Below are 12034 nucleotides of genomic sequence, written 5' to 3' on the forward strand. Positions count from 1 at the left end.
ACACCGCTGAATAAGTGGACAGGTTGTGTTGCGCTCTATTCATTTACTCGTCATTTATTATGTTTCAGACTGGAAGTACACAGGCGTGATGAAGACCAGCGCTGTTGTACATCATCTGACACTCCAAAAAAAGTGCTATTGAGATGCGCAAAAGCTTCTCTTCAGGGATTATAATGTGACAGACCTCTGTCATCACAACTTTAAGGGCATTTTACATTAGAAAACTCTAGGACAGCGAGTTGGGTACTTGCACAAGAAACGACACAAGCTGGAAGATTTCTGCTCCTAAATTTTTATTAAAAAAAGTTTGCCTCTGCATTTTTATTAGGATACTAAAGTTTATAGAGAAGTCATCACCTAGCGATATTTTTGGTTTAGTCCTAGTTAACTATTTTTTTAAAGGTGCTTTTTGTATTTTATCTTGTTTATATTATTTGACTTTGAAAGACTTTCTAGCTGTCGATGTTTTTCTATGCAAGCAATAATATAGGATCCTCTCAAGTAGTTTCAGATCATTTGAGGTTCAGAGTCGGTCCTTGAGTGTCTTATTTTAATATCATGTAATAGAGTAGTGCCATCTTATATTTGCTCTGTTTATTTTATTTTGTGCAGGACTATGTTACAAGCAAATATGTTATACGAGACTCAACTTCTAAATCAACAGCAGAACATTGATTGTCATTTCCCTCGTGCCAATAAGCCAAAGTGTGTAATTTTTACACCACCAGCAACACCAAATGGAAATGCAGTCTATTTGTTTGAGGAGCCTGACTTGGCACCATTAGCCAGTTCGACCGGACAGCTTGTTTATCACAACAATCAATGAATTTTGTATGCAATTCCATTTGATGCAGAAATTACACACTGTAGCTTTAATCTAGTGCTTTAATGTGAAAGTTGTGTGTGTGTGTGTGTGAAAGACAATTTACTTTTAACTACTATGTTTAGACACACTCCATTTAATAAAAACCAAAGAGAATGTCATTGATTCATTATTGCATCAATCAATGTTCATAATGAAAGTGAGGATTGAACGAAAACACCAGATATCCAAAACAAATCCATTTTACTAAAGGGCTGTTTACAAAATTTGTAATTTTGACAAACTTTAAACTAGAAAAAATGACTGTCTGTCCTGTGCGAGAGCGCTGTAGTGTCTTTAAGACGGCAGGTGAGTTCTGAGATGCTCTTTGAGTTTGGGTATCGTCGGCTGCTCTTTACGACACACGTGACATCGCAGAGGCAGCTTCAGTAGTTCACTAGCACCGTCCTTCACCGTCACTTTCCCGTCGCGCTCCAGCATCGCAACCACGTCTGCGGGAAGATGAGCATGAACGCTTTACTTGATTACACTAGATTGCTTGTTTTTAAAGTCCCCCTGTTTTCAATCATTTTATCCCTTAAAACTAATTTTTGATCACCAAAATTACATATTTAAAAGTTTTTTCCCTTGGAAAAAAATTCTTCACGCCTTAAAATACAGTAGCTTGAATGTAACTCTACACCCTTGCCTCATTTAGTATAGGCGGTTCTATGAATATGCAAATGAGCCCCGCCTCCACTCACTCACTCACTCACTCACTCACTCCAGCTCAGAGATCTACTCGTTGACCTGATTGGTTACAAGGTAGTGTGTGACGTCAGAAACACCAGCGATTTCAAACTGTGTTTTTGAGACTGTCTTTGGTTCACTGCAGTTTTAAGGAGAAAATACTCAGCAATGGTGTCGACTTATGAAGTTACACATGGTTTGTCTTAAAGCACATTAAAAACACCACATAGACATATAAACAACATTAAAAACTTGATTTTCATCACAGGGGGACTTTAATTTATTAATGCTTTTCATCCATGTGATGGTGCAACATTTTCATTAAAGGACTTTTATCAAGTTTAGAAAAACAAGCACCAATAAATCATGCACAAACATTGCATAATTTGTTTTCATGCAGATTTAGTTTTTCTTCCACTCACCTTGAGACTCAACAAAATAATCAGTCGTGAAGGAATTCCAGTGCTTCTTGTTCTTCAAACACGGCGAGTCGAAGTCTTGGCTGATTACGTGCAAGTGGACGTGACTAAGAGGAAATAAACATTTAGTTCATGACAAGCCCCACACCAGCAGCCAATCAGGGCGCAGACGTGTGTACCTCATGCTGGGGATGGCGTGATATCCCATGCGGAAGTGCAGTTTGTGAGCGTCCCGGCACTGCTGCACCATCTGATCTCCCACACGCTGCATGTGCTTGAGCAGGTCCACGTGCTCCGGCCGCAGAGCCTTCAGACTGGAGATCGAGTCCCACGGCAAAACCAGCCAATGGTAACGCGCCTTTGGGTACTTGTCCTTGATGACCACCACCCTGTCATCTTTGTACACCTGAGGACAATAAAATGGTAGCTCTTATGCTTTTATACACACACCCACTACAGGGTTGGTAAGATTTTTGGGAGGGGGGTAATAATAAAAAGATTATATTTAAAATAAATAAAAATGTAGCTTTCTATTCATCAAAGAATCCTGAAAAAAAAAAAAATGTCCACAATCATATTAGAATGATTTCTGAAGGATCATGTGACACTGAAGACTGGAGTAATGATGCTGAAAATTCAGCATTGAATCACAGGAATAAATTACATTTTACAATATATTCAAATAGAAACATTTATATTCAATGGTAATAATATTTAACAATTTTACTGTTATTTTTTTTATTTTCAATCAAATAAATGAAGCCTTGGTGAGCAGAAGGAGACTTCTTTCAAAAACAAAGTCTTACGGATCCCAAACATTAAAACAGCAGTGTGTGTATATATATATATATATATATATATATATATATATATATGTGTCTGTGTGTGTCCTCTTAATTAATCAATATACGTTTCAATAGAAATGGAACAACTCATACCTGCATCTTGGGGTCCTGCATTGACACTTTAAGCCCTTGGCTCCAATGGCCAGCAGATTCCTGGAAAACAAGAATGTTTGCAGTGTTTTAGTCTAAAGTCAAAACTCAAAATGTAGTAAAAGAGGTCGCTATTAAAAAACAATAAACTATAAACTAAACAAAAAAACATTTCTCCAACCAGCTCGAAAACTTGGCTTTAAAGTTAGAAGTGTCTGAAAATAGGAAAAAGTATCAGTACAATATAAAACTACTGCCTAAATATATTTTTTACAAGTGTAAAATATATTTTATTGCAAATTATTGCAAAATCACAGTAACTCGGGCAGCTTTATTAGGCTACTATTTTTATCACATTTACTCATTAAAAACAAATCAGTTTCAACTTTTCAAAGAAACGCACTGGTTTATCAGGTCCAGGCGGCGGTGTCTTCTTGGCTGGAGGTGAACCGTCAGATGCTGATGTAGTTTTTGCAGGACTCTTGATCTTCTCTCCGTTGCCCTCAGAGCTCATCCGATGGGCTCTTTTGGAGGCTTTGCTCCCCTCCGCATCGGATCTGGCTGTGAACGTCTCCTCAGTGAACTTCACTGTATATGGATACATCTGGTTGACCATGTAAAGTCTCTGGCCCGGCTTTATGGTCACCTGGTTGTAGAGGTGGGTGACATGTGGTTTGTAGGATGTTAAGACCAGTAACCTGTGCAATACAGCCTCAATTACAAGAGAACAGGGCATTTATGGACATACTGAGTTTGCTGGATGCTGAAAATATAACACAAGCGATTTTGATGACACTGTACCTGATTGCCTTTGCCCACGACCACATTGTCCACATTTGTCGGATTCACACCCAGCTGTTAAGTGGATCAAGCATGCATTATTATATTTAAAATATCTATTATACTATAATTTATTTAATATTATAATATTCCAGCATACCTGTTTAACTGAGACAAATCCTCTGTTGCAATCAGCTCTCAATTCAACTGCAAAACAATAAATAAAATGAAGAAACCCTGCGTCTATGGCAAGCCATTTTGACTTTTATTTGTTCTCGAGATATGAATTATCGACAGCAACAATTCAATTTTCAGTAAAAAAAAAAAGAAGCTAATTCTTGATATCAACAATGGCAACATCACTCACAGAAATACAACTTTTTGATGTAAAATCTATTATTCTTTATATCTGTAATTGTATTTTCACTAGTAAAAAGTTACCATAGGCTGCCATTCAAATTCAATTGTTGATATCAAGAACTGATTTCTTAAAATACAATTCTTACAAGTAAAAAATCATAATTTTTGACATCAATAATTAATTTTCACCAGTTCAAATGTTACTTCTTGATATCTGCAAATGTATTTCAAGTTCAACATGTTACATTTGTTATTTCTGATATCTGAAAATGTATTTCTGATATTTAAAATGGCTTTTTTACTAGTAACAATAACATTCATGATATCAGAAAATGTTTTTTTTTTTTTTTTTTTACTAGCAATTATAAATATCAAGAATTATAATATGAACAGTTGAAATGTATTAATGCTATTAAGATGGCTTATTTCAGCGAGTGATGACTTCATTGTTGATATCAAGAATTAGCATTTTTCCTGATATCAAAAAATGCCATTGTTACTAGTAGAAATCTAATTCATGATATCAAGAATTAAAAAAGAATTGAATTGTTGATTTCACAAATTCACATCCTGTGAAAGATTAAAAGTCAAAACGGCTTGCCATATTCATCCTTTCCACGGGCTCATGTGGTGCACTAACTTTACCAACCTTGTTCTCTTGAGCACTTTTGGTCTTTTATCTTAGTTTCTGGCCCTCGACCCAAAGTCACAGCTTGCTGATGATGAAGCTGAATGGGTTTATGATGTGAATCATCACTTACTAGAAAGCACACTGGCATCTCCCTGAAAACATTTTTGATATTCATAACACGTAAGTTACTATAATATGGGCTGACTCGTGAATTTACAGCATCCTCTGTCTAAAATGCTTGTCTAAACGCCATATATATTCATCACTTACCCTGTTGTTTGTGTAATATAGGCTATCTACAGCAGAAAGTGTTATGGGTGAAAACAAAACACTGGGACCTGCATCTGTGCATCAGCGCATGACGCACACACTCTTCTTCATGGACACGGGGACGCGCGCATACTGACACCTACCGGTGAAAGGCGCTGTGACCTCACATGACCATGGCCAAGAAGAAAGATTTGTGTGAGTTTGTGGACAAATATCCTTTAACTAAACTAAAACAAATAATGTTATATCATTTAGTTATATTTAAAAAAAGCATCTTACAGTTAACAGGTTTTCACCATAACATTTTAGGCAACATTGCTTTTTTTGTTTATAAATTTGCATTGATTTACAGTGGGCAAAGTCAAAACAAAATGACTGAAACCGAATGATTAAGGAAATATATAAGGTTATTGCTTTAATTATACAGCTGTTACTTAAGTTAACGCACCAGGTTTGTATCTCAGAAAATTTTTTTTCTACAACTGTATTATTTTAATGCACTTTTTGGGACAGAATGTATAAGAATATAATATCTGCTTTTGAATGAATAACACATTGTTAAAGGGATACTCCACTTTTTTTGGAAATAGGCTCATTTTACAACTCCCCCAGAGTTAAACAGTTGAGTTTTACTGTTTTCGAATCCATTCAGCCGAACTCCGGGTCTGGCGGTACCACTTTTAGCATAGCTTAGCATAGATCATTGAATCGGACAAGACCATTAGCATCTCTCTCAAAAAAATGACCAAAGAGTTTCGATATTTTTCCTATTTAAAACTTGACTCTTCTGTACTTACATCGTGTACTAAGACCGACGGAAAATGAAAAGTTGCGATTTTCTAGGCTGATATGGCTAGGAACTATACTCTCATTCCTGCGTAATAATCAAGAAACTTTGCTGCCGTACCATGAGTCCAGCAGGCGTAATGATATGACGCAGCGCCTGAAAATAGTCCCTTCCAACGTGACCGGGACTAAATTTGTCTAACATCTATTAGACCTATTTTCAGGCGCTGCGTCATATCATTACGCCTGCTGCACTCATGGTACGGCAGCAAAGTTTCTTGATTATTACGCAGGAATGAGAGTATAGTTCCTAGCCATATCAGCCTAGAAAATCGCAACTTTACATTTTCCGTCGGTCTTAGTACACAATGTAACTACAGAAGAGTCAAGTTTTAAATAGGAAAATTATCGAAACTCTTTGGTCATTTTTTTTAGAGAGATGCTAATGGTCCTGTCCGATTCAATGATCTATGCTAAGCTATGCTAAAAGTGGTACCGCCAGACCCGGAGTTCGGCTGAATGGATTCGAAAACAGTAAGACTCAACTGTTTAACTCTGGGGGAGTTGTAATATGAGCCTATTTCCAAAAAAAGTGGAGTATCCCTTTAAGGTTGGTTTATATGCACAAAAAAAAAAAAAAAAAAATAACAAGTCCATTGACATTTAAAACATTTTGTTAATACAATGAAGCAGATTGGTTTAATCAACAGAAACTAAAAATATTATGTTATCTGAACCACATAAATGTTGAGAAAAGTTGATTTGACAAAAGAAAAAAATTGAGATAACAAATTAATGTTTAATGTATGAAACCTTATATAAAGTGTCATCATTATTTGTGCGTTTTCATTTTTTTATATTTATTTATTTTCTCTTTGAAATTGTTGTATTGTGTTGAACAATGATAATTTCTGTTTGTTATTTGAAGAGGGAGCTGGGGGGTGTTATTGTTTAGTAATGAACTAAATTACTTGGAAGAACTGCTTCCGGTTATTATGAATAATACATGTTGGTGTTTATTATTGAACACTTGTGTTTTCATCATGGGACCCAGGAATAGACTTTTGTCCTATGTAGTGGACACTATATTTGAGTGATTTTCTCTGACACCATACACGTCACACGGATGTCATGTAATGTCAAATTTAGCACTCTTATGGAAATGTGATAATATTTTGTAATTATCATTTCGATCTGAATAATTTTCAAATTGTTAAATCAAGATCTAAGCAAAATGTTATGGCGTTTCTAATCAAAATATGACTTTCTGTTCCAAAACAGGGCATTGATTACAAAAAAGTGGACACTGATATGTTTTTTTTTTTTTTATAACATGTTGGCCCAAGAACACATTAATATGCACATTAGTATTGCATATTAGTATTATATGGAATAGTATTGTATCGTATTGTATATATTTTTACTCACATATTGCATAAAGTAAAATGTTATATCAGTTCATTCCATTATATCTTTCATAACATTGTTGAGAATCCTCTCTATATATAGTTTGGCTAAAAAATCCTGAAACCTAAAAATTGATTGGTGAATGGAAATTGGCAATGTTTTTGCCTATGTCATTTCATGTTTTTTGTGAGTCCTGGCGTCCACTACACATGCTAAACATGAATAAAAAAAAATATATATATATATATACACTCACCTAAAGGATTATTTGGAACACCATACTGTGTTTGACCCCCTTTCGCCTTCAGAACTGCCTTAATTCTACGTGGCATTGATTCAACAACACTGTAAAAAAATTCTAACCCTCCCAAATCAAAAATTTCAAGTGACCGATAACATCTAAATTTTTCAATTGGCCCAAGTGAAATTCTGTAAATTATAAAATTAAATTTACAGATTTTCAATTGGGCCAATTGAAATTTACAGAATTTCACTTGGGCCAATTGAAAAATGTAGATGTTATCGGTCACTTGAAATTTTTGATTTGGGAGGGTTAGACATTTTTTACAGTGAAGGTGCTGAAAGCATTCTTTAGAAATGTTGGCCCATATTGATAGGATAGCATCTTGCAGTTGATGGAGATTTGTGGGATGCACATCCAGGGCACGAAGCTCCCGTTCCACCACATCCCAAAGATGCTCTATTGGGTTGAGATCTGGTGACTGTGGGGGCCATTTTAGTACAGTGAACTCATTGTCATGTTCAAGAAACCAATTTGAAATGATTCGAGCTTTGTGACATGGTGCATTATCCTGCTGGAAGTAGCCATCAGAGGATGGGTACATGGTGGTCATAAAGGGATGGACATGGTCAGAAACAATGCTCAGGTAGGCCGTGGCATTTAAACGATGCCTAATTGGCACTAAGGGCCTAAAGTGTGCCAAGAAAACATCCCCCACACCATTACACCACCACCACCAGCCTGCACAGTGGTAACAAGGCATGATGGATCCATGTTCTCATTCTGTTTACGCCAAATTCTGACTCTACCATCTGAATGTCTCAACAGAAATCGAGACTCATCAGACCAGGCAACATTTTTCCAGTCTTCAACTGTCCAATTTTGGTGAGCTTGTGCAAATTGTAGCCTCTTTTTCCTATAGTGGAGATGAGTGGTACCCAGCTAACAAAAAGACGTCCCTAGAACGTCCTCTGGACGTCTTCGTGTAGGGTTCTTAAAACGTTCGCAGGACGACCCGAGGGACCTTCGTGGGACGTTTGGAAAACATTCAGGAGTGGGCAGGCTCTCCGTAGACGGGCTCTGGCAGAACTTTGATTTTTGGTAGTTTGCAGTCAATAAATAAATTGATTTACAATATGTATACACTGATGTGTGAATGTAGTATGTGTTTGTAGTTACAGCAATATTATTTTTAAAAGATAAAAATCTGCCAGTATTTAATGTTTATTGTGGGCAACCAACGTTGCCTGCCTTTGTTAACATATTTCTGGCTAACGTTACCTTGGTTAAAGACCGTGTTGCAGTTGTTTTGAAGTATTTTTGTTCTTAAACTAGAATGTTATTTAAAGGTATCACGTAATGTTCACTATGGTTTCACAAGGACAGAGACTTGCAGGTAACAGGTGATTGTCTTAAAAAAATCCATTGCAAACAAGTAAAATGTAGAATTTAATTAAGTGAAATTTCATTAATCTTAATGTTTACAATGCTTATGCACCCCATGCACTTATTACTATATAAATTAATACTTAATTGATATATATTACATTTTCAAACAAAACATGATTATACACACACACACACACTATTTAATTAGTGTCCATGCATTATTTCCTTATGTTCATAATTTGATAAATTCATGACCTACATCACTTTAATCTATAAAACCTATTTAGTTTAAATAAATTTTTAGTACATTTAAATACATATTTTACTTTTTGTTATCTTAAACCCCCCAAAAATACCAGGTTGTGCAACTGTCTGCACAAATGAACAATCTAAAAAACTATTCAAAATGGTGTCTTAAGAATAAAAAATTAAAAACGAAATTCTATGGCATCATTTGAACCTTTCATATAAACAAAGTTTATAAATTTCAGTAGTTTTAAAGCTGCTTTATGGTAGCTTTATTGCATGTCAGGGTAGCACAACTGCAAACATGGTTCTTTTATTATGGTAATTACAGTATACATAATGCATCATCCAGTGGAGCCTTAATGATGTGTGAAAAGGGTTGTAGATCTCTCTCAAATACTGGTAAAAACTGCTTTCAAGTATGGGTAGGTTGGTACACTTTCCATGTCAGGTGAATTTAAACACTTGAATTTAAACACTGAAACTTGTTTAAATTTCACAAAGTCAAAGGTCATGACTCAAAAATATGCATTACATCAGTTTTTTTAATATATATATAAAAAAATTTTTTTTAGCACAATGGGATTTATAAATGTCTAATAAACTGCACGTCAAGCATGTTGTCTGTTATTTCCTCTATGTTGTTCTTGTAGTGTCTGACACAGAGATGAGAAAATACGCTGAAACTGAAGGTGAGGGTACAGCGTCAGTGCAGGGAGTCTTCAGGATCCACTGAATCCCTTTGTGCTTCTTGTGGTGAAAGAGATAAAGGAGACAGAAACGGGACAAATTATATACAGTAGTAGTATATATTACATGTTGTGGTATTTAGTATTATTCCCCATTTAGTCTAGTGTGATTTGTTTTTTAAAATGGCTTGCTGCTTTTAAGAATTGTTTTTAATCTCACAAATAAACTTCCATTTCCCTTTCCCATCAATCCAAAAAATCAGCTGAGCTGAAACAATATAGACAGCCTAATAGTCAACAGAAACACAATGTCTAAAAAACTCCACCCATACGGTTTTGTTACTCAAATAAGCAATCTAAAATAAGGATTTTTTTTTTGTTATTGCACATTTAATGAGGAATGAAACGGATATTCTCATTTTATCACTTCCACACTCCCCAATGTTATATTTAACCCCTGTTTAGAAGCATTTCCCTCTTATTACACAACAAAGGATAAAAATGAATTAATTAGAACGGTTTTAATCATTAATAGGCTGTTCGTGGTTTGTTATGCGCTACTAACTTTATCCAATGACCTCTCTTTTATCTGATAACGTCCCCTAAAACTACTAATTTAGAGAGCAATAATCACCTAGCATGCTTTAATACACAAGTTAATTTGATTCAGATGTACTGATAATATACAATCTTATTCTTTAAGCCTCTTACCTATTAAAAGTGCATCACAAACGGTCTGTTCTACCACGCTGCTGCTACTTCCGGGAACTATTGAGAGGCTCCACGAGCCGCCATTGCTGTAAAAAAAAAACACAAAAAACCCCAAAAAACAACACCTTCCATTGTAGTCAATGGAGTTGTCGCAACTCTCTCGCTATATGGCTCTGATGCGGACCTAAGGGGACGTTCGAAACGTCCGGGGGACGTCCCCTGTTAGCTGGGTACCTACCGGCGGGGTCTTCTGCTGTTGTAGCCCATCCGCCTCAAGGTTGTGCGTGTTGTGGCTTCACAAATGCTTTGCTGCATACCTCGGTTGTAACGAGTGGTTATTTCAGTCAAAGTTGCTCTTCTATCAGCTTGAATCAGTCGGCCCATTCTCCTCTGACCTCTAGCATCAACAAGGTATTTTCGCCCACAGGACTGCCGCATACTTGATGTTTTTCCCTTTTCACACCATTCTTTGTAAACCCTAGAAATGGTTGTGCGTGAAAATCCCAGTAACTGAGCAGATTGTGAAATACTCAGACCGGCCCGTCTGGCACCAACAACCATGCCACGCTCAAAATTGCTTAAATCACCTTTCTTTCCCATTCTGACATTCAGTTTGGAGTTCTGGTTAGAAGTTATAACTTAACCTAGTTTTGACGTAAATGGACACTAAGTTACGACTTACGCACTTCTAAATATTTTTGCGTTGCACCATTAAACTTAGTTGAAGCGTAACTCTACGTATAATCTAAATGTTTACGGCAGCCTCCGATCAGGAGTAACGGATGGAATAAATATCAGACAGACTGAACTGCATCAATAAGCTCTTCTTTTACCGGACAGACTTCAATTCTTTAGACATATATGATTATGCTGACATTTACACTCGCTTACATTTTAAGAGAGAGAACATTATGTGAAAAGATTACTTTGTTGCGGCTATCTTTAACACGAACCCATCCTAAACAGCACGCCGCGGTCCATGGTGTGCATGTCAAATATCAGTCATAAATCAATAAACGTAATTTCTTATGTTTTTAGTATCAATATTTATTTATTGATCCTTATTCATTTCACTTCAAATACAGTTTCTGAATGTTATTTACATATAAAAACACTTATGCTATTCATGATCAAGTATCGTATTTAATGGAAACTTATTTTTACCGTTAGTAACGTGAGGCAAAAAAAATTAAGGATAAACTGAAATTCACAGCATTTCAACACAACATCTGCTCACGTATTTGAAGGCTGCTATTGGATCATCGAGGCTAAACGTCATTTTACGCATTACTTACCATAGCTTATATTATACGACCTACTAGCTCTGCCTTACGAACAAATGGTGCAACGGAATAAAGTTCAGAGTTAGTTACAAACTAGCTAGTAGTTACTAAGCCTCTAGTGTGGACTTTACGTTCCAATTTAAGAAAGAACTTACGAACGGCTGGTGCTATATGGCTCTGGTGCAACCCTACCCATAGACAGTATATAAACAACCCTACCAGAGAACGACCCTACCCAGGAGATGGTCTTCTTCTTGATTTTTTTTTTGGCGGTTGGCACACAACGAAATGGTGCATTACTGCCACCGACTGGTATGGAGTGTGGATCTGAATGT

General features: G+C 36.1%; 3 protein-coding genes across 6 annotated transcripts in view; 1 reads left to right on the forward strand and 2 right to left on the reverse strand.

Annotated features, from left to right (window-relative positions):
- Window positions 1-1006, forward strand: part of slc44a1a (solute carrier family 44 member 1a) — a 12592-nt gene extending 11586 nt beyond the window's left edge. Inside the window, exon 16 of the mRNA XM_084400253.1 lies at window positions 69-1006. Coding sequence (XP_084256379.1) covers window positions 69-89 — 21 coding nt within the window. The 3' untranslated portion in view covers window positions 90-1006. The remainder of the gene's footprint in view (window positions 1-68) is intronic.
- Window positions 1007-1049: 43 nt separating this feature from the next.
- Window positions 1050-5112, reverse strand: aptx (aprataxin). Of its 2 annotated transcripts, none has more exons than XM_084400267.1 (9): window positions 4948-5112; window positions 4696-4829; window positions 3847-3893; window positions 3708-3761; window positions 3310-3552; window positions 2910-2969; window positions 2151-2377; window positions 1975-2078; window positions 1050-1314 (listed from the first exon to the last, which is right to left on the reverse strand). In XM_084400267.1, the coding sequence occupies exons 2-9, from the start codon at window positions 4823-4825 to the stop codon at window positions 1160-1162; spliced, it is 1020 nt and encodes a 339-aa protein (XP_084256393.1). In that variant the 5' UTR covers window positions 4826-4829; window positions 4948-5112; the 3' UTR covers window positions 1050-1159. The 2 variants fall into 2 exon arrangements, with proteins under 2 accessions (XP_084256393.1, XP_084256394.1); XM_084400268.1 differs by having other exon boundaries at window positions 3310-3604; window positions 4948-5058.
- A 3705-nt stretch (window positions 5113-8817) lies between these two features.
- Window positions 8818-11955, reverse strand: LOC311282655 (uncharacterized protein). 3 transcript variants are annotated; one of them, XM_084396564.1, is made up of 4 exons: window positions 11855-11937; window positions 10655-10894; window positions 10417-10502; window positions 8826-9766 (listed from the first exon to the last, which is right to left on the reverse strand). In XM_084396564.1, the coding sequence occupies exons 1-4, from the start codon at window positions 11893-11895 to the stop codon at window positions 9723-9725; spliced, it is 411 nt and encodes a 136-aa protein (XP_084252690.1). In that variant the 5' UTR covers window positions 11896-11937; the 3' UTR covers window positions 8826-9722. The 3 variants fall into 3 exon arrangements, 2 of the variants coding, with proteins under 2 accessions (XP_084252690.1, XP_084252689.1); XR_014625968.1 differs by having other exon boundaries at window positions 8818-9763; window positions 10655-11955; XM_084396563.1 differs by having other exon boundaries at window positions 8828-9766; window positions 10655-11955.
- Window positions 11956-12034: the final 79 nt, after the last annotated feature.

The sequence above is a fragment of the Rutilus rutilus genome, assembly GCF_951802725.1.
Source record: "Rutilus rutilus genome assembly, chromosome: 2".
Lineage (NCBI taxonomy): Eukaryota > Metazoa > Chordata > Actinopteri > Cypriniformes > Leuciscidae > Rutilus > Rutilus rutilus.